The 22,111-nt window shown below is 41.1% G+C and overlaps 2 protein-coding genes across 3 annotated transcripts in view; one reads left to right on the top strand and one right to left on the bottom strand.

Moving 5' to 3' along the window:
• Positions 1-6,297, top strand: part of SNX24 (sorting nexin 24) — a 96,019-nt gene extending 89,722 nt beyond the window's left edge. For both annotated transcript variants that reach the window (XM_076361877.1, XM_076361876.1), the window contains 3 exons: positions 56-88; positions 978-1,042; positions 6,141-6,297. In XM_076361877.1, the coding sequence (XP_076217992.1) occupies positions 56-88; positions 978-1,042; positions 6,141-6,211 (169 nt within the window). In that variant the 3' untranslated portion in view covers positions 6,212-6,297. The remainder of the gene's footprint in view (positions 1-55; positions 89-977; positions 1,043-6,140) is intronic.
• A 2,503-nt stretch (positions 6,298-8,800) lies between these two features.
• On the bottom strand, positions 8,801-17,393 carry PPIC (peptidylprolyl isomerase C). The gene is made up of 5 exons (XM_076362670.1): positions 17,226-17,393; positions 13,146-13,259; positions 12,571-12,664; positions 10,751-10,935; positions 8,801-9,346 (listed from the first exon to the last, which is right to left on the bottom strand). Exons 1-5 carry the CDS (start codon positions 17,391-17,393, stop codon positions 9,218-9,220), a joined length of 690 nt encoding a protein of 229 aa, XP_076218785.1. The 3' UTR covers positions 8,801-9,217.
• Between the last annotated feature and the right edge of the window lie 4,718 nt (positions 17,394-22,111).

Genomic DNA, 22,111 nt, shown 5'->3' with positions numbered 1-22,111 from the left:
TTTACTGTAGAGTTAATTTTGTTGTAACCAAAGTTTCCTCTCACTTTACTTGCAGGTCTTTTGATGAAACAGAATCTGAAGAATCAAGGTGAGCTTGAGTCCTACTCTTTCTAGGACACCAGATTAATAAACTACTTGAAATTATTGGCATTTACTGTATTTGTTCCTTTTAGTATAGCAGTAGTTTAGCATTAAAATTAGATGTGTTTTTTAAATATTATGGCTAGTTTCATCAGCTGTGCTAGATCCATCCATTTGTAGTGGGCATTGAGCAGCCTTATGCTTGTATTGAGAAATTCCTTACAAAACCCTAATAGAATACTGCTAGCTCTGAAATATTTCTGGGAATGTTTTTTACCCATTGAAGTGTATTTTTCATAGCAAGAAGATTTAGCAGAAGGAATTAGAGGTTTGGGTTCTCCCCTATGTGTTTGATAGAGCTTTGTATGTGTCTGGTTGCACTACTTGGCACATGTATGTACAGAGCAGAGCGGAGAGGGCTGGCTCTGGCTGGGGGAGGATGTCTGTACCGTGACCAGGGTGGGAGACAGCCCTGTGAGGGACTTCCAAGGACTTTCTCTCCATGGGTGAGGTGTACAGCAACCGCTTTGGCTGCTGGAAGAACGTGGTGAAATTTTGAGCCTGTTTGGTGGCCTGAAGAGCCTGTAGACTTGCATTGCACCACGTACCAGGAAGCAGAGCAAGATCAGGAGGTCTCAAAGCCAGCTGCAAGCCACCCCTCCTGGATGCAGCCCCTTCACCTCCAACTTCACGTTGATGGTTTCACTGTGTGGCTGAGGATCGGGCAGCTTTGCTCCCAGGAGATGGAGCCTGCCCTTTTTGGGCAGCACTGGTGTGCAGAAATGCACCAGCATGGCTTCTGCACGGCTCAACCACCCCACTTTATCAAAGCTAGTTTGTAGAATATTCTGTTTGCTCTCCCTTGATACTGACATCCCTGCTCTTGACCTTTCCAGCAAACTGTCCCACCAGCCTGTGCTGCTGTTCCTAAGGGATCCATACGTCTTGCCTAAAGCCAACGGTAATCAAACCTGTCATCTGTTAACAGCGCTTTACTGATCTGACCCTGCACCGCATAAACCACATTATTATTAATACCAGCCTAGTCAAATGACACTGGTCCAAAATCTAATAACCTGCCAATAAAACGATAGTTCTTGTGTAAGAAACCATTAAAACACTAAGTGGGGTGGGTGATTTATAAAAGGGTGAAATTTCTCCCCCAGTTGTTCTCTCAGACAAACCTACTGAGAATTCAAATCAAAAGACAAAGAACATTGCTTTGCTTTTCTTTTCTTGTTGTTGACCCTTTGGGCTGTTTTGCCTGAAAGATATGAACTTAGAGGCCCAGTCCTTTTTAAGTGCTTTTTCCCTAAACACCAGTCGATCTACTGTGAGCATGTTTGTATTTCCATTTGGATTATTACTATTTCTTATCGTTTATAACCTCTAGAGCTCTTTAGGGGGGGAAAAAAATAAAAGAATGTATACTTTAAGTATAATTGATGTGTTTCACAGGACATTTACGTTAGCCTTCATCTCTTAATACATGGTTCAAAAGAGTGTTTGAAATAGCTTGTTATAAACCCTTTTTCTTTTTTTTTTTATAAAAAGTTCTTTGCATTATTAACTCAGAGAACTTACCCTCTGTCTTGTCTTAAATGCGTGCAGGAAAAAAAAATACCATTTTTAGTTGTGTGTTTCTCCTGGTTTTGTCATTTTACTTGTTTGAACTGTTTCTTTTACTAAATTTTGTGTTAAAAATGTAATACACTTTCAAGAAGAATTGTCTCCCAGAGCTGCAAATTAACATTTTTTTTTAATGTGGCATTTTGTTTGATTTTACAAAATACTGTGTTGAAATCAAGAGTCAGGTTCTTGAGCTGCCTTGAAAATCATGAAATTTTTAAGAGTAAACTTAGGAAAGAACACTTGTTTGCTTGTAGTTTCTTAGCTAATGAAGTGTAGAAATTTTCTACCCTGTAGAGAGGGTGCAAAGAAGACAAAGCCAGGCTCTTTTCAGTGGTGCCCAGTGGCAGGACAAGAACATCAGGAAACACTTTGTCACTCTGAGGGTGACTGAGCACTGGTACAGGTTGCCCAGAATGGTGGTGGAGTCTCCATCCTTGGAGATAGTCAGAAGCCTTCTGGACATGGTCCTGGGCAACTAGATCTAGGTGTCCATGCTTGTGCAGGGGGTTGGACCAGATGGCCGCCAGTCGTCTCTTCCAGCTGCAACCATTCTGTGAATTCTGTTGTTTTTTCAAGCTGTTTTTCAAAACCATAGGGACTAGGCTCATGTATTTTGAGAGGGTTAAATAGTCTCTCTTGCAGGCAATGTCCACTCTAGCTAGCAGTATGGCCTAACAGTATTGACCCTATGGAGACTTACTGAACTTAAAGTTGTAGTTCTACAGTGAAACAGCAACTGCAAAGGTCCTGTGTGACCAAGGTCCACATTGGAAGACATATTACAGGGTCATTTAGTTTTTACTTTGACTTAGCACTAGTCTGGTCATGTGGACTGAATACCCATCTGAGGCTGGAGTGCAAATCACAAAATCGATGAAGCGACACACAGTAAGGGGAGATGGTCACTTCACAAGGTCACTCCTGACCCAAATGACAACAGTAATACAGAGGCACCCACAGAGTTACCTCTGTCTAAAAGTTGGTCCAGATGCTGCCTATACCAATATTTACCGAGAGCCACATTGCATGTCTTAATCTTACTGTTTAATGCTCCTCTTAATTGCTAACTTGGATTCCTCGAGAGCAGGGTGTAAATTATGAACATCATTTAATTCCATACCATTTCTGAGAGAGAAAATGGATTTCATATACAGTTATCCTGAAAAATGAAGACAGTGGTTAATGTTTCTAGCCCACATGTAAGGTTTTGCTGTAAGACTTCTGCTCAAGATTTTGCAGTTCTGTGGTGGTATTTATCTTCCTTCCCTAATGTGTACTCCGAGTAAGGCTAAGCTTCCTTTTCTTGAAATCATTAGGAACTTTGTCATGAATTTTGTAACTACTCTTTTAAGTAGCGCTTTACTTGGATTAAGATAAAAGCCTCTTCTAATGTGTGTCATGTTTAAATATTAAGTAGGCCTCATTAATGACATCTGAAACAAAGGACTTCTCAGGCTTTTGCCAAGGCGTTTTTTGGCCTTGACACACAATATTTAGAATTTCATACGGCAGGTGAATATTCTTTGTATTTGAAGACCCTAAAACATCAAAATCATTTGCAAGTTATTCTTTAACTTAATGAATTAAAACACAAATTAGAATGTGAGTTGTAGTTTAAAAAAGGAAGAAAACCAAGTCATAAGTCTAGAGGCTCCACTAGTTGACTCAAGTCTAGTTAGAAAGAAACAAAGTTTTTACACAACTACCATTGCCTTTAATTCTTCTTGGTTTTGGTTTGCAGCACAGAGAAAATGTAGATGAGCTTTCTAAAATTTTCTCTCTCAGATCAGTTCTTATTTTGATAGACTCTGATTACTTTGTAAAAAGCAGTCAAGGTTGTTCAAACTATGACCAAGAGTAAGTGTCCATTAGCAAATAACTATTCATTGTATGTACTCTTTGAAGGTGGTGAACTATGACAGTTGTTTGGATCAGAAGTGGAGTTAGTCTTTCCTGGGTACAGGAATGCCTGTGTTAGTATCTTCCCATAAAATAAGAAATTACGTATTCGTGGGTTTTTAATGAAATAAATAGTTGTTTCTGGAACACAATACTCAAAAAGAACAGGGTTTTTTTTCCCCTCATTGTACTGCCTTTATAAAATATAGACTTGTCATTATTCTAATGACTGGACTTAAAGCATTGTTGAGTTGCAAGATAACTTTCCAAAAATAAGATTCATAGTTACAAACCTCATTGATTTTCAGACTCACTTTTTCATGATGTATCTAACACAGTCTGAGCGCATGAGCACATCACTTCTTGTGTAAGGTGGCCACTTCTTTTTGAGGGGGTCGAAAAAAAAAATTACATACTATTTTGAAGAAAAATGAAGGAAAAATCTAAAATGCTGCAAATTGAAAATATTTCAGAAGCTAAAAAATGGAATCTCAGATTTACTGTCACTTGTTTGAAAATTGTTCTGATGATTCTTTAGTCCATGTAAATATCACAGATCTGCAAGACTGTGCTTCAGTGTATTTATACATTTAACTTAAATTAATACGCTTGATTTTTTTAAGCAACAAAGCCTCACAGTAAATCTGAAGCCGTAAAGTTGTATCATTTTTTTAATCAATACTCATTTTCCTATATATATGGTATGTTATAAAAGAACCAGTAAAAACTGGTTTCTGTAACTGCAGCATTTAATTTAGAAGGAAAGCATCAGATTGTCCTTACAAGTGTATTTTTAATAATATTAATGACAACAGTGTAGGGTTATTCTACCAGGGTGATGTGGGATAGCTGAGCTTGCAGAACTTGAGGAATCATTATTGGATTCAAAATATTAACAAGTAATTTATAATGATGACTTACCATGAGAAGCTGGGGAGAATTATGCATGTATTGTTTATGGTAGAGGTTGCAGTTCGTTAAAACATCCTAAAATATCTTTGTTTGTCACATCTTTAATACACTGGAATCACCTTATTAATACCTATGAGATAACACCTTTAAGCTAATAAGGATTATTTTTTTTCTTACTGTTGTGATTTAACCTCAGCCGGCAACTGAGCACCACGCAGCTGCTCGCTCACTCCCTGCCCCCAGTGGGATGGGGGAGAGAATCAGAAGAGTAAAAGTGAGAAAACTCGTGGATTGAGATAGAAACAGTTTAATAATTGAAATAAAATAATAATAATAGTAGTAATAATAATATACAAAGCAAGTGATGCACGATGCAATTGCTCACCACCCGCCAACCGATGCCCAGCCAGTCCCCGAGCAGCGCCCCCCCCGGCCAGCTTTCCCCAGTTTATGTACTGAGCATGACGTCACACGGTATGGAATGTCCCTTTGGCCAGTTGGGGTCAGCTGTCCTGGCTGTGCCCCCTCCCAGCTTCTTGTGCACCTCCAGCCTCCTCAGTCGGTCGAGCATGGGAAGCTGGAAAGTCCTTGACTAGTGTAAGCACTGCTCAGCAACAACTACAACATCGGTGTGTTATCAACATTGTTCTCATCCTAAATCCAAACCACAGCACTGTACCAGCTACTAGGAAGAAAATTAACTCTATCCCAGCCGAAACCAGGACACTTACCAAGTCCAAATCTACTTTTTGCTCAGTATTTTTACCTCCAAAATGATATTAGCAAAAGAATTAGGGGCAAAACCTAATTCCCACCCACATTAGGCGATCTAATTTATCAGGTATCTAATGATTTTTATAGAAGTTGCATCTCCCCTTTTGAATATCCTGTAGGCTGATGTGTGAAGGAAAGATTTGATTGGTGTGGACAGTTCTGTATCAGAACTAGCCTGTTCTTCTAGGCAAACCCATTTCCTAGTGTACTAGCAATTTTAAGATCATAAGATGTGATCAGAAATTAAGTGCCAGTTTCCTCTACATCTGTGGTAAGAACATAGCAGGGTTTTTTTCCTTCAGATATTATAGGATGACTTCTTGTAACACGTGACATTTTATGTTGATTAGACAGCCTGAAATTTTTCTGCCTCAAATGATCACCTCTGATTGTGTAGGCATCCTCAAGTCTTCTCAGTCTCAACATGGCTGTGAACCACAATGGAAAAACAGCTTTGAAGTATTCCCAGTAGCAATCTTGGAATTCCTTCAAGTATATTGAGATTTTGTTAGAAATTGAATTGCCAGTGTAATCCATCTTCCTTGCGAGAAAAGATTCAGATAAAGAGCTGGAGCCTAGCAGCATTAAGTATTAGAACATCCCTTTAAATCAATAAGCTACAAATCTGGCAGCGCATTCATGCAATGCCCAGTGCTACACTAAAGTGGCTTTAGTGCTGAGGCAGCATTACTGATGGCACATCCCCAACACGGATAAACAGTTGAGTGATGCAGTAACCCAAATTATACCAGGCCTTACCTAGTTAGGTTTCACAAAAACATTTATAATGTACTGACATAGATAAGAAAGCAAGTTGTTTGTTTTTTTTCCCTTTTTTTCAGATGACTTTCCAAACGTAGTTATAGAAGGCATTCTGCATGGAATATTTTATCCTCATTTACTGCCCAGGTAGAAGTGATGCGTGGCTAGAAGAAGCTGAGGCAAGTCTCCGAGTCATGTTTAAAGGAATTAACAGGAATAAAATTCTGTGATGTGAAAATTATGCTCAGAAGCAAGAGGCACAACCTCAGTTTAAGTTCAAGCATTAGATCTTTTCAAATAAAATCAATGTCACTACAATTGCTGCTTTTTAAAAAAAGAAGATATGGAAACAACAGTATTGAAGTTATTTATACCTTCTATATATTGACGTGCTCTAACTTTTTAACACTAAAAGCTGAAAGTCATACACTGAATTACACTAACCTTTGAAAAGAATTGAAAGCTTTACTAATTATTTCTATAATTTCTATCATAAATTACACTAACCTTTTTGCACCAGGATTTTTCCCAGCACATTACCCATTGCTGGCAGTGGATGGATTAAAAGTGCTGGCACTGAAGAGAGTGTGTGAGAAATTGCCAAAAAGAAAAAAAAATTAAAGCAAGAAGAAATTGAAAGCAACTTAAAAGTATTTTGTTCATTTTTCTTAAATTATTTTGAATCTGCTCCTTACTATCAGGTTGGAAAAGAGCCAGTGCAGGTATACGGAGAGTTTCTATTGGCAAACATGCTTCCACATTCTGAAATACATAGTGCTCTCTCAGGAAATTTTCTAGATTTCAGTTGAAATGGTTTTATCTACCAGGAGATTTTACATGGCATTTATGCATCTCCATTCAGTTATGACATCTAATCTGTGTGTATGTTTACTCTTCACGTCAACTTGCAGACTGTATTCCATATCTTAACATTTTATAAGTCACAGAGCATACAACTCTGTGGTAAGCTAAAGCAAGAATATGATTAAGTACTAAAATGATAAAACTAAAACTGATACATATATATATACTTTTATATATATTTGTTCAGATTTAACTGGAAATTTGTATGTGTGCTACTGGACATTACAAAATAAATTACTAGAACATGAATGTACCACTTCAGTGTATTTTTTGTGCGTTTCTATTCAAACAAGACATTTCTCTGAGCTTGGTGTCATCAGAGAGGGGTCTCACAGATATCTCCACATGAAGCACGAGCAAATACTTGGGTGTCTGCTCATTTAGAACTCCCAGCACCATGCTATCTGAACACGCTAGGCTTATAAAAGTGTACGTCTTGGGGGGGAAAAATTCAGTGTAATTGAACAGCCAGTAAGTCATCAGGCTCATCAGAGGAAGGGAGTGTTGCGCAAAAGCAGTAATGGCAAAGCTAGACACGGACAGAAGTCTGATCCTGGAGATGCACGGGTTGCCTCCTGCTGACTACTGTATCTGTTTTAAAGCTGCTTGGGGATGGGGCAAGCTGGGGCGTGTATATAAATAAGGTAGGCCTGTGACTGCAGCACTTATTCAGGTAGCAGAACTCTCTACACTGTCTGCAGGATCAACTTCCAGGAAAGCTTTCAGCTACTAGCGGAAAGCTATTTGGGCGAGGGAGTCTGAGCCATTCTTGCTTTTACTTCCTAACACTGCTTCCCAGTGCCGCTTTTCAGAGAATTTCACTTTAAACAGTTAGTAGAAAGAAAAATGAGCAGGGGTAAAATGGAAGTCTGATTGCCTAGTACTAGGCAAATTTAGAGGCCCTCAACAAGTTCTCCTCTAGCTCTCTTTTAAAGAGGACAGTCATCCTTTCACAGGTCTCTGAAAAAAAGGGTCAGTATTTCCCCTCAGGAGAGGCCCCAGGACTGTGGATGGTGAAGCAGCAGAAGCACCCCTGTAACTACAAATGAAGTGTCAGGAGGACCCGAGGTAAATCCCTGCCCACAGCATTTTCCCATTTCCTTGCGAGGAGGGTGCCAGTAGGTACCTACGAGCTCTGCGCTGTAGTACTTGCTCTTCCCCCACACCACTCCGAGTCTGAATACCTCACGTGGGCTCCAGGACACCCTTCAGGAAACTAGTTGCTACAAAGATAAGTGGTGTGTTGCCTACTGTGCAGGTGGACGAATCCATCAGATCTTGGCATGAGCTCTTCCGTCTTGAGTTCTAAAACACTGGAAACTCCAGAGAAAAAAATCCACATCTCTTTCCTGTGGAGTACTGTGTAACTCATTAAAGAACATAACGAACACAGCTGTCTCTAAGTGGTACCTTATGCTGACCTTGTTTAAAGCTACCAGGTAAGTTGTCAGCTTAAGAATTATTTAAGCAGCATTACAAAAATAATGAACCTGAAGTTGCATCTCTGACATACAGCAAAACTGCAGGAAAAAGCATTTGAGCTTTATCATAAATAAAATCAGCTAGGTGTTATAAAATTCACTGTGCTGTAAAACAAGGACTCTTCTGTTTTAATCAGTTTCTAACCGATGATCTTACTTAACAATAGACAGAGCTGCTCTTTCTTGATTACAGGATTGTATCTGAATACTGTGGTTTTTTGAAAGACAGCAGGGACTTTATCTGACATGTTAAGATTAGAGAAATTTACCATCCCTGCTCTAACCTTACAACCTCATTTCCTGGAAAGCAGCACCCCCTGCATATTCTGCAGAATCAACTGAGGTGACAAAAAAGGCCTTTGCACAGGGAAATAAAAAAAGCTCTTCATTAAGTATTTATTTGAAATCAAAGTTTATTTATTCAAAACACTGCTGTATTTTACTTTTTTTCATTTTAAAAATGCAGATACTGTACAGAAAATAATATTTTCAGTTGAAAAGGCAGAAACAAATATTGCAAAAATTTCCAAAGATAATAAAATGAGCGTATTTCAAACCTTGAAAAAGTAAAGACTTTTTCCTGCAAGATCTAGGATTTAGCAGGCTATGTCTTGAATTTCAAGGAGTGATGACAGCTCCATCAAGTTGTTAGAGAAATGGTTGTATCTTTTATGTATTTGGCAAATGATAAGTATTATCTAAATATAGCCTCATATGTTTTGAGGAGAAAACTCAATGGATAGTTGAGATCGGTCAAAAACAGGCCCTAAAGAAAAGTGATTGAGTTTTACTTTCCATTCTGACTGTTGGTCTCACCAGTCGCCTACTTCAACTACAAATGGTTCTTTTACAGCTATTTTGCCACTGTTCACAATCACACAGTCTTGAAGGGGCCGGTCATGTTCATCTGTCTGCTGGAGTTCTATCGAGTGCACCACAGACTGTTAAGAAAAAAAGAAAAAAAAAAAAAGAGTTCAGTTTAGCCAAGAAAACTCCAGTGGCTCAAGTCTGGTACGAGGTAAACAACTAAGTGCTCCTAGCATTACGATTTATTAAGCAACTTCTGAACAAAGACCTTTACCCTGTTGAGTTCCGACATGCTTTTTTTTCCCCCCACATTAACAGTTGTGCCATTCTGCAACCCACACACAGTTGACAGAAGCACATGGAAGGCTGTTTGCCCTTCTATAAAACTTTCAGGCAACAAAAATATTATGAAGGGGCAACTGAAAATAACCTTTCAGCTGATCAACCTAGCACACGCAGGGTCTGTCTGTAGCCTATGAGCAGAAAGTGAATCCAGAGATCATAAAGGATGAGCAGTAATTATTTTTCTAATTGTACAGCATAACTGTGCTTCAGGAAATCTGACGACTGCTTTTACCTTTAGTATAACACACACACAGATTTTAAGTGTGGTACCATGCCCTCCAGCCAGACAGGTACAGGTAAACTACTGGCCTCACGCTAGGCAACTAATTAAAATAGTATTTTTAAAGGACAAAATTCAATTAGGAATACTGACTACCTGGCTTTGGGTATCTGTCCATTAATCTAACTAAACTAAAACTTAGTCCAAGTCTCCTCAAAAATTTTCAGCTACTATTGTAGCTCATGAGAATTGAATTCAATATGAATGTAGGAGTGGGGGGCAAGTCTTCTGATGAGGTTTTCAAACTCCTCAAAGAAGTGGTCAGTGCAGTAGTTCATGTTTCCCCCATTCATTTCAAAACACAGATTAAATGGAGTAATTTAAAAGGAAAACCAGACTACTAAAAGTATAATCAGTTGGAAGTACCACTTTTAACCTTAAATTCTGTTTGGCCTTTGATCAGTTTGGCAGCTGTGTACAGTCTGAGGGGATTAACTAGATGGGCTTTTTTTCTTTTTGAATAGATCTGAATATATGTGTTCATATACTTTACATTCACATGCTTCTAAAAACCCTAACAGTGAAAGTGTTATCCATAACTAGCACATGCTACAATATTAGATTTTGGCTTGTAGAAATACAATTATTTCATGGCTAACAGCATTAGTGAAAGGGGGACCTGAACTTACTCCATTTGTAATCTGCAAAGGTGTCAGTGTTGATTTCAGTGGTTAGTCTGAAACAAGAGCTGTGAAAGCCAAAGGCATGATTTAAGTTTCCATTTCTGCATTCACCATTTGCTATTTCAGTTCTAAATCATCCAGCTCCAGGCTCTTCACAATTGTTTCTACCATGTACATATTAAACACTCAGTTGTTTTGAACCACAATGGTGTAAGTTACACTAACACAGATATAACGCCGCAGTTTGTCCAGATTTTCTTGGATTAATCTTGCCACTACTTTTAGCTTACCATTCCATCAAGGACTTTGCCAAATACTACATGTTTTCCATCTAACCAGGAAGGCTTTGTCACACTGATGAAGAACTGGGATCCGTTGGTGTCTGGGCCAGAATTAGCCATGCTAACCCATCCAATTCCATAGTGTTTGAGCTTGAAGTTCTCATCTGGAAACCTTTCTCCAAAGATGCTTCTTCCTGTGACACAAAATAAGAAAGCAAACTTTGAAAAAAAAAGAAAACCCTTTTTGTGCAAAAATGGGAAAAACAAAGTATAAATTCAGGACTTGAAGATTCATTGTTTGAGCAAGCACAGCAACATCACTGTTCCATCGTCAGTGATTCCATAACTAAAAGCATTTTGTGTGTAAAGAAAGAGATAAGCTAAAACATCACCTATAAGGAGAGAATATTTAAAGCTGATGATGCTTTATCCTTTGAATTTAACAAGCAAGCTGAGTACTGTCAAAGGTCCTGCTTACATACACCACTGCACAATAGTATACTTTACCCTGCTCAACAAATTTAAATTATGCAATTATGGCCACTAAAAATAAGGTTGCCATGTTTTGTCACAATTTTAGTCTTTACAACTTTTCCTCCTAATAAGAAATTGCTTTAGACATGTTTAGAAATATATGAAGACCAAATGGAAGTTAGCCTAAAAGACTCGGTGTGGATTGGTACAATCATTACATAAGGATTTTGATGTTTCTAAAATGGTTCAGAAGAGAAAACATTTGAGTCATGTTTAAACCACCATCACTTTGAAAAGAGAAGGCTGTCTGTCCTATTCTTTATTTGTACAGTGCCTAGCACAATGGGGACACCGCTCCCAACACCGCCAGATACTATCCCAATAAACAGTATCAGCAGGCAAACAAGCACTGCCTACCTTTAATGCTAAAACTGTGTGTTTGGTATTTTAGCCTTCACCATTGTTCGCTGCAAGAAAAAGGAACGTGTGTGTTTTCCATTCTGTCCCAGCGGGGAAATCACTAACATTGTATGCAGACGGTTCAAATCATAGCACGTGAAGAACGTGCGTGTAGAGGAAGAGAAGAAATGAGAAGCCAGAACACATACAATGCAAGAGATGCTGCACTGGGATCGCCCCCCTTAGTGGACTGAACTGGTCTTCTGGAGGGTCAGGACGGAAAAGTGATATACACAGCCAGAATTCAACACCACCAGTAAGGTTATGGTTTTAAATTTAGTAAGAGAAAAAAGGGGAGAGGGCATGACCCCCATTTTCTAATTTCTCTACCCCTGTTTTGAAATGCCCTCCCATAGCACATTTCAGAAGGTTCCACAGAACTGGGTGAGCTGAGGGCAGAGAGGACAGCCTACTCCTTCCCTACCTGCCCTCCCTCTATGTGCTTTCACTGTTCATCACAGATCAGTTTTCTGCTGGATGACTTGAATTGGTTCACGCATACATGTAATCAATGAGTGCCTCAGGGAAGGAGTGCTGTCACAAAGCCAGAGCAGGGGAAGGGCGGAGACATCCGTCTTTCGGAGACAGTATGCTGTAGGAGCAGCTCAGCTGGTCACGTGGCTCCAGCCCACCACGCAAAGCCATGCTTCTTGAATGGGGACAAATCACAGACAGAAAAGAGCTATCTGCAAAAACTGAGGACAAAGGAAGCTCTACGCATGCTTATAATCAGGTAATCCAAATAATTGCAGCTTATGTTCCAAGACGCTTGGAAAAGTACTAAATGCTCTAAAACAAGTGTTGGGGTTTTTTCATTTATGTGAGCTGAAAGAATGAGGGAATACGCTGTTTTGCTCATCTTTTCAGCAGATATTCAAAGATATTAAGCGTGTTACCTCCTGATCCATCTCCAGCTGTAAAGTCTCCTCCTTGAATCATGAAGTCTTTGATCACACGATGAAATTTACTTCCTTTGTATCCATATCCTCTCTAAGAAAATGAAATAATTCTTTAAATGAATACAACATCCAGTTCTACAGTCATATGGAAATACGCATGTGGTGAATGGCCAGATTTCACAGAACATACCACCAACAGAGACAAATACTGGCAAGAAAGAAATTAAACTGAGATGCAGGTGAATGCAGCTGGGCTGCACTGCCACAAACCAGGTATTATGCAGGTGATCAAAGCCATTGGCTTTATTTGACCGTTATCAGACCACAGTACCTCTACACACTAGATCTGCATGGCAGGGACAGACTGGGGTGGTGATATCCAACATATCATAATTACATCTTATGAACCAAGCCCCAAGGACCTGAGAAGACACACACCAGTGCACAGCCTTGGGGATGGCACTCTTGCACAGGCTCCACTGAATTAAGATCAACAGTTCACAACTGAAACAGCATTAAACAAATATTTACTTCCCAATCCAAACTTGAGTGGAAGAAAACCACAAACGTACTTCTCCAGTTGCCAGCGCAATGAAGTTCTCCACAGTCTTTGGGACAACTTTTCCAAATAATCCAATTACAATTCTGCCAACATCTTTGTCTCCAATCTTCACATCAAAGAACACCTGAACATTTTTGTGAAGAGAACAAGAGTGATACAAACATGAGCGCAACAAAAAGGCCAAGCTTTTGAAAGCGTAAGGTGGTAAGCAACTGTTTCTGGCTGGTCTATATTAATAGTATCCTTCAATTCCTGAGGGTGCTGTTTAAGAAAAATCCTTTCAGAGCTACCAAAATCAGATTATGCAGAAAACTGTTTGAGAACTGATGACTATACATTTTGATTCTTATCGCTTTTAAGGGCTCAGTGAGACTGCTGTATCACAAGTTTGAAGGTAGTGTTCAAGAAGATTTTTCCCAGACATGCACATCTTTAAAGCTGTACGGAAAAGATGAAATATGAAAGTAAGGAAGAACAATGATGCTGTTCCAGTGTGGTGAACAATAACAAGGAACTACAGTACTGACACTCCCCACAAACAGTAGTTTGCTATCCACTTGTAATCTCCACTGTTCTAGGCATTAGTATGTATGGGATTAAGTATAGGCGAAAGCCTAAATGTCATTAAATGGACAAACAGTGGGAGGAAAATCCTATGGCTCAAGCAAGGAGTCGCTTTCCTAAATATGAATTCAAACCTGATAGAGAAATAACCAAGCTACATTATTCAGCTGATTGCCTAAAAGCTTCAACGTAGATGTTGCTAAAAAGCAACTTCAAAAAGGCAAATGAGTTATAAAGCATTTTAATATAGTTCAGAATATATGAATGCATATTTGAACGTGCAAAAATGTTCCAACAATTATTGAAAATAGGAACAGCTGTCAGGAAATGAGGCATTTTGGAGTTCTGAAAAAGTTACATAAAGACTATTACAACTTCTAGGAAACAGCAACGTGTATTCCTATGGTGTGGTATTTGCTGTTCCTTGTGGCACTCGACCAAATATCACTTGTCTGCAATGCTAAGAAATTAGTCCAATAAGGATAACAAATGACCACAGTCTCTCCAATGTGAATGCCTCTTTCACGCTCTCCTACTAAACACTTCTACTGTTTCTTGATCTTCCATGTGGTTTTGACTGTTGAACTTTGCTAACGCTATAAAAGCTCTATAAAGAAAATAAAATTCCTTTTGATACATCTCATTCATTTCCCTGGCACTTGGCACTAAATAACATACTTCTTAGATGTGTGGCTCCCAAAGTATTAACAGCACACTTTCACTAACTTCTTAACATTTTTATAAACATACCTCTCTGAATTTCGCTGCCAGGGTTATCTAGGTAAGGGGTATTGCCTGCCTACATTTTCTAAATGCACCTTATTTTGCCTGGAAACGCTCTCCTCGTAGAAGGACTGCCTGAAATATATAAGCATATATAAGTACCACAACTGAGGCTACCAAACAATGACCCCAGACAGTAGTACCATCAAACACTTTCACAGAGCACATGGAGACAAGTCCATCATATATTGTAAACCTAACCCCACCGGAAGGCTTCATTTGTGGCAGAGCTGCTCGCCTGAGCAGCAAACACAGTACTTCCAAAAAGCATTGCTTCAGCTTATTCTGCGTTTGTGAACAAACAGTAAGTTCCTAGCTTCCTGTTACCACTCCACATACCCGTGCTACATGCTTGGTGATTTTTGGAAAGTTCTGTGCTTCCTAATTATGCACCACATAACGTGTCTGCATACTTCTGGCCAGGAAATCAAATACGGAAATATTTGGTAGCCTTAGATGCCATTTTTGCATAGAGAAGCCATGTTCTCTTAAGCATATTTCCTTGAGTTCTCTGGAAAGTCAATAAGCATGTAGGCACTAGTGAGCTGGTCAACAGAGCAGTCTCAAATCTCAAAAAACATCTGGCCAGATTCCTCACCAAAAACTCTTTAAAAAAATAAATATTATAAATTTTCAGTCTTATTAATATAAATGTTTAATCTTATTTACAATTTGCAGTAAGTATTTCAAGACTGAAATGAAAAAGAGTGCACCAGTAAGAGTGGCTGGTTCTCATGAACATAGTCATATATAATTTACACAAGATGGTGTATATCAAAATGAAAAAACTGCCAAGAGTGTTCAATTATTCAGGGGGGAAAAAAAAAAGTTCACTGTGAAAAATCTCATGATTCCTAGAGACCAGGTAATATAATGACAAATGAACTCCTGATAAATGCAAAATACTGCATGTGGAATAGGACTATACAGCCACAACAAGGGGTCTTAAACCGGCTACCACTCAGAAAAGACATCTGGAGTCACCCTGAGCAGTTTGATGAAGAGTTTGGCTCTGGGCTTGTGAAGGTCAAAGAAGGAAAATGAACGTTAGAAATAATTAAAAATGGATAAGGACAAGAGATGGGCATAATTATGCCATGGTACACATCTGTACTGTGCATTCATACCCTGAGTGCTGCATGTAATTCAGGCTACTCTATCACAGAATGATAAAACCAACGTAAAAAAAGGTAGAGAAAGGGGCAGCACAGGTGCTCAAAGATCTGGAATACCTTTTATATGAAGAAAGATTAAATAAAACTATGCAAACTGGAAGAGAGAAAACTGGTGTAAAGTTATGACTGGCTTGGACAGGGAAAATGGGCAGCTGCAATTCTCTATGTCCCACAACATAAGAATCACAAAAGGGCATAAAATGAAATCCCAGGCAGAAGGTCTGAAGAAGCAAAGTACTTATGCATAATTAAACTGGAATATATTGCCAGAAGACAATTTGGAGGCCAAAGCATATGACATTTACCCCCCCCCCCCCCCCCCCCCAAAAAAAAAAAATCAAATTCATGGACTAGAAGTCCATGGCAGTGAAACTGTAGACAGTTGTAGACAACGGTGGCAACGATGTTCAGAGACAAAGGCACAGTCTGTGGCTTCAGAAGCTGAGGCCGTGCCAGAGAAAGCAGCTCTGCTCCAGCCCTGCCCTGTCACGCTTTCATGAGTGCAGGCATCTTGCACCAGGAAGATGGCACTTGCTCTTGTGTGTAGGTGGAAAGGTACTTGGGGGCAGAAACATCTAATCCCTACTTTATCCAAAGCCAGACTAGACACGCCACCTCCTGCGCCAGCAAAAACTTTTTGGAAAGAGTTACCGGCATGTTGCGATAACCAGGTGCATCCCCGGGCAGCACGGCCTGCAAGTCCATCTCTTGGGCAGTGCCGTCTGCAATTACCGCACCTGCCTCTGGCGCAAACGCCGTCCTGCCTACGAAGGCGATCTGCAACGCCGAGCCACACCAACTCCCGGCCCGCAGCTTCGCTGGCAGCACGCTCTGAAGCGCGACACGGTCAGGGTTAGGTTTTAACCCACACCAGGTGCCCGAGCCTGTGGTGGGCAGGAACGACGAAGGAGCGGGAAACAAGGGGGCAATAAAACAACAGCTCACAAAATCAAGAGTTTCAGCAAAGTGGGGGGGCGGCAAAAAATAAATACAGCACAGCTGGACCCCAGAGCAGTTAAAACCCCGCTGCTCAGCGCAGCGCGGACACCGCCATGCAGCCCCAAACCGCCTATGGCGACAGCAGAGACCGCAGAAGCAAGGATGTAATTACCAATTTTAAAGTTACCATTTCTGTGAGCCAGAGGCAGGCTTAGCCAACTGAAAGTTTGAGCTGTGCCAGCGCCTACAGAAAGGGGGCATGCCCAAAGGGGTTAAAAAAACCCCAAACACTTATAAAACGGGAAAGTTAAGGCATTTGCCCAAGCCCTCCCCACACCCGACCCCCGCAGGGGCCTCCTTTCTGCACGGAATCCGGCCCGGGAAGGAGCGAGCCGGCGAGGGACCAACTTTACACTATAAAACCGGGGTAAAAGGCAGCCAGGCGGCCCCCACCCGCTCAGTAACCGCCGACAACGGGCGCGGAGCTGGCAGGAGAAACAACCCCTCTGGGGGCCCGCTGAGGAGACGCCGCGGCCCCCTCACGACCGACCGATCCCGAGTCGCCTCAGGCCGGCGGCCGGGGAGGCTTCCCAGTCGGCGGAGCCGCCCCGGCCGCGGGCGAGAGTCACCTTGGCTGTCACGCTGGGTCCCCTCTTCTTGAAGCCCTCGGCCGCCGGGGCCAGGAAGCAAAGGCAAGCGACAGCGCCGAGGAACGCCGCCGGCCCCCCGTGGGCCATGGCGCTGAGGCGAGCGGTGCGGCGCCTGCGCCCGCCGCGGGGCGGCTCCTCCCGCGCCATGTGGCGGGGGGGCCGTCGGGGGGAGCGGCGGGGCGGTCACCCACCCGAGCTGCGGCCGGCGCTGGCCCTGCTTAAGTTTGGATGGTGGATGGGAGGGGCGAGGCGCGCGGAGCCTGTCAGGAGCGGGCCGTTGGGGTCCCTGCCCGGGCTGAGGCGGGTTCTGGGAGAGGTGCGGTGGCAGCCGCCCGCTTTCAGACCCCGCGGCTTTCTTCCGAGCGGGTTTTCCTACTTCTTGGGTACGGGGGGCTGCGAGGGGGAGCCCCGGACCTCTGGCTGGGTTTGGGGTGGTTACAAATGCCGGGGGGTCGTGGTGCCAGTTCCTTATGGGAGGCGCGGGAAGCCGTGTGGCTTCCTCGGGGGCTCGGCCTCCCCAAACAGGAGCTGGAGTTACCTGTAAGGGGCTAAGTAGCCCTGCTTTTGACTTCAGCCAGTCCGTGTGCACGGGAGGGTTCCTTGAAAGTCCCACGAGTGGGTGAAGTAGCCAAAATAGTATATGTTGAGGGGATTTTGAAAGTGGATCTTTGGGGTATTTAATGTGCTGAGGAGAAACACAAGCCTGTAAGGCACTTGCAGTACTTCTAGTTTCCTTTGTGTTAGCAGTAGAGGTGCGCTTCTTGGCACCCGTGTCAGCACCCCTGGCTTTGAACAATAAGGAGCTGCACCAAACGAATTCATCAAACGCAAATGTCTTTCCCAAGCCATTGCCTACCAAGACAGGAAAGAGGGATCCCAGTCTAGCAAATTACATTACCTTTGACACTGACCTGTTACCTTCTCTACTCAAAAATCGTTGGCACCTGTCCCAAACGGTGTTGCTGCTACAGTCCCTAGAAAATTTGCAAATTCTAACAGTGAAATTTGTGGCCTCCCAAGTGCCAGCATATGAAAGAAAAATAATTAGTAGATACTGATATACTGCAAGCAGGAGGCTGACAGTGGCTTATGTAAACACACTCAGGATTAAACTCAGCAGCACTGTGTTTCTGGGTATATGGCGTAGCACCTACGCAGAGGTGTGTGGTTTGGTGCTGGTTGCAAAGCCAGCCCAGAGCTCAGGTGGAGTGGCTTAGGGAGAATAAGCTCTGCACTGCCACATCTACACTGTCATTGCCGCTGAATCTCTCAGCTTGAGACTGTGCCTCAGTTAGCAAGTAGTAGACACAATAGTTGGTGCTGAAAAGTTGGTATCTGTGCTGTGTGCTTTTCAGGTGGTCTGTCCAGCTGACAAAATGCCCACTATCAGTTGAAGAGTGCTGGCCATCCTCCTGAACACATCTTCTGGTTTAGTTTCATCTGATAGGAATCTAGTTTGTGTATGGCAAGACCTCTCTGCATTGAGAACCAAAGCACAGTAATTGGGGGTGTTGGAGGATCCACTTCAAAAGTGCACTCTTGATCCAAACTAAAATGTATGATAGACATACCCAAATGCACACCTTTCACTATAGATTGGTCATAGACTGTTTTTCGCAGGGGATGTCACTTTTCTGCTGTTTTCCATTCTGCCCCACATGCTGCCTACACTACTGCATCTGAGCACAACGAGATTTCTCATCAGGCGACTGTAGTAAAAACTCATTTACCAGGCACAGCAGAGAGTGATGGTTACTGATTCCACATTACATAGCACATGAGCAGAAACACCAAATGATCATCCTGCTTAATTGATGACTGACACAAATAGATCCCCTTTCCTCAAGAGGTATGAAATATCTGTGGTTGTAGCTCCTCAGTCAAAGAACCCCCGGACTAATCTAGGGCTTAGCTTTGGCACCTGACTTATGTGCTGGCATTTTGTAAAACTGAGGGCTTTACTGCAGCCCTGCCCATGGGGAACTCACTCACTGTCAGCACTGGGGGCTATGGGGCTTCAGGTTCATTTCAAGACATTTACCCAGTTTTCCTGTAGCTAATTAGATCTGTTTGTCTTAGTGCTGAAACAAAACTAGTTCATGTGTGTACAAGTGGTTAAAGTGCTTCTTTGATCCCGTTGTCAGTGGTTGCTATATTTCACACTCATATTCTTCTTTAAATATCAATGCAGGCTCAAAATATTACTGTCTGTTATGCTAGATTCTTCGATACGTCAGTGCACTTTCAGCAAGCATGGGAGTATGAGAGTTTACTTAAGAGTAAACTGAGTGTATGTTTATTTTCTCTACCAGTTTGATAAGGTACTGAGAATTTAAAATTATGATTCAGCTGCCTTCCTTGCATGGCATCACCACATAATAATGGTGTTTACTAGCTCTGGAGTTAAGATTTACTGCAGAAATATAACAAAACCCAAAAATACACTGATTTGTTGTAGTACTTGGGTATAAACTTTAGAAGGACTGTATTATTGTAAAAGTATGTTAGAAAACAGTTAGGGATTTTAACTAATACTCACAGAAACCTTTTGCAGCCCACAGATGTACCTAATCACAAAAACCTCAATAGTTAAAATCCAGAAGGTGAAAACTTACCATTTCCATCACTCTTTATCACTAGAATCTACCTTTATTACAGCTACCTGTTCAGTATTTGTCCGCTCTGAAGTTGTAGTCATTACGCTTACACTAAACAAGAAATGTTACAGACTGTGGGATGTTCAGAGGAATAGGATGAAAATGGATAAAGGTTCCTCTTGGAGCATATATGAGGGCATGTTAAAATTCTTCATCACTCTGAAGGTAATATTTTTAGGTTTGGAGTGAGTGAGAAGAGCCCTATGTGGGGCAGAGCATTTTTGATACTCCAGATGCATGCGAGTCACAAGGTGAATGTTGACAGAAATATAGCAAAAGGTGGAGCCGTAACTAATTCTAAGTTTTGAATCTGAAAGAAGACGAACACTGGCTGATGAGACTGTATTTTCCCAGAGCAACTCAGTCAGAGTAGTACACTGGTTCAAATCATGAGGTGCAGAGGAACAAGCAATGAGCTGGGAAGACAAGAAAACATGGTCTGGCTGGGCAGCTCCTTAAGTTAATACTCCTTAATACAGAACGGCCTAGTCAGTGTAGGTATGCTGAACAATACTATCCACAGTACTCCCCGGAGTTCCCTTTCACTCCCTCTCAATAAAAATGTTGGTGTTTGCAAGGATGACTTCCCTGTTTATTGAAGTGTAAATATGTTTCATCCATGTACAAGATGGCAGTATGAGGCAGGAAGAATGAAATCAGTGGTTAGTAACACTGAAGAGATTTAAAAACAGCAAGATGAGGCAGGATCTGGTTTACATTATCTTGGAAAGTTTATGCACATTGGTGGTGCTGCTAAATAATTCTTGGAAGAAGATAAAACAATGTTTAAAGAGGAGATGTCGAAAAGAGGCAGAAACTTAATACGTTCAATGAAAACTCAATTTTAGATGGAAAATCTCTTCCTGACACTGCAAGAAGTACATCCTTTCTGTAGGAATTTGATGTCGTGACCATCAAACTGAAAGTACACAAAAGCCAGACAAACAGTAGGCTTTGTACTAACTATGAAAAGAAAGAAATCCTTACAATAAAACTAGGGAATAATATCTAAAAATCTGTTACGACTTCTTTATTTTTCTGCTTTAATTATTCATAACTATCTTGAAGATCTTGGAGGTCTCCACAAACTCTTTACACAGGCAAACTGAATACAGTCTGCTGAGAACTACACTGAATTCACTGTGGCTTTGCACAGGGACAGTTTCTCTATATTAAAAAAAAATGCAAAATCAGGAGAGGGTCTACAACAGAAGACCATTCTTTCCTGTTCCATCCTCCCTAGCCATGAACAATTTGTTCACCTCTTTAGTGCAGCTGATTTGAAGACTGTTATCATTTCTCCCCTCAGTTTTCTTTTCTGTAGACTAAACAACCCCAATTCCTTCAATCTTTCCACATGGGTCAAATATTAGAGCAGGCGTCATCTGGCTGTGTAGTTTTTAGTTGAAATATTACCTTTATCCTTAAATGTGAGTAGAAGTTACAGATAAGCACATTTTGTCATTTCTTGCTTTTTTTCTTTTTTAAATTGATCAAGTGACGTGAGGCTATTGTGAGAAAAATTACATAGCCCATTAAAAGAATGTGTTCAAACTATCTTGTGTTTGTAATATGGTGCACAGGACATTTTGCATTTTAGAGCTAGCAGACATGCGTTATTTTGGTGCTTGTTGTCTTCTGAAGTAATCAAGCCTTTAAAAGAATAATTTGCTACTGTTTGACAATCTTCAGTTTAAGTAATAGTATCTGTAATGAGGTGTTTCATTGCTTCTGATGGGCTCTTTACAATTTAAAATGGGTGCAGAAGAGAGATATATTAAGCGTGTAGCATCTGAAAGATTTTGATTTCTAGTAGTACTAACATTGGCAGTAACTCTAGCACTTCCTTTCAGCACTATGGCATTTTAGTGAGCTATGATTTATTGCAGTGATATAGAAATATTTCATATCCAAACTGCTCTAGTATATCATGTTATACAGGTAAAAAGAATTCTGGGCATGATATACGTAATAATAATGCTTTATGATTCTATAGGCACTTCCATCAGTGTTAACTGCTTGACAGCTGCCGGGATAAAACTTGGAGTAAGCACTGTGTTCTGTAAGGCTGCTATAACTGAGTTTTTATTTTTATTTCCTCACCTTGAAATGGGTTTTTGATTCTCAAACCTGAATCACTGAAAGTGTGTCATCTTTCCCAGGCTTGGTCTTTGTCCACATTGTTTTACAATGCCACTGTATTACTTG

The sequence above is a fragment of the Aptenodytes patagonicus genome, chromosome Z, assembly GCF_965638725.1.
Source record: "Aptenodytes patagonicus chromosome Z, bAptPat1.pri.cur, whole genome shotgun sequence".
In the NCBI taxonomy this organism is placed as follows: domain Eukaryota; kingdom Metazoa; phylum Chordata; class Aves; order Sphenisciformes; family Spheniscidae; genus Aptenodytes; species Aptenodytes patagonicus.
Note: the sequence above shows the minus strand (reverse complement) of the source record. Positions and strands in the feature narration are given on the sequence as shown.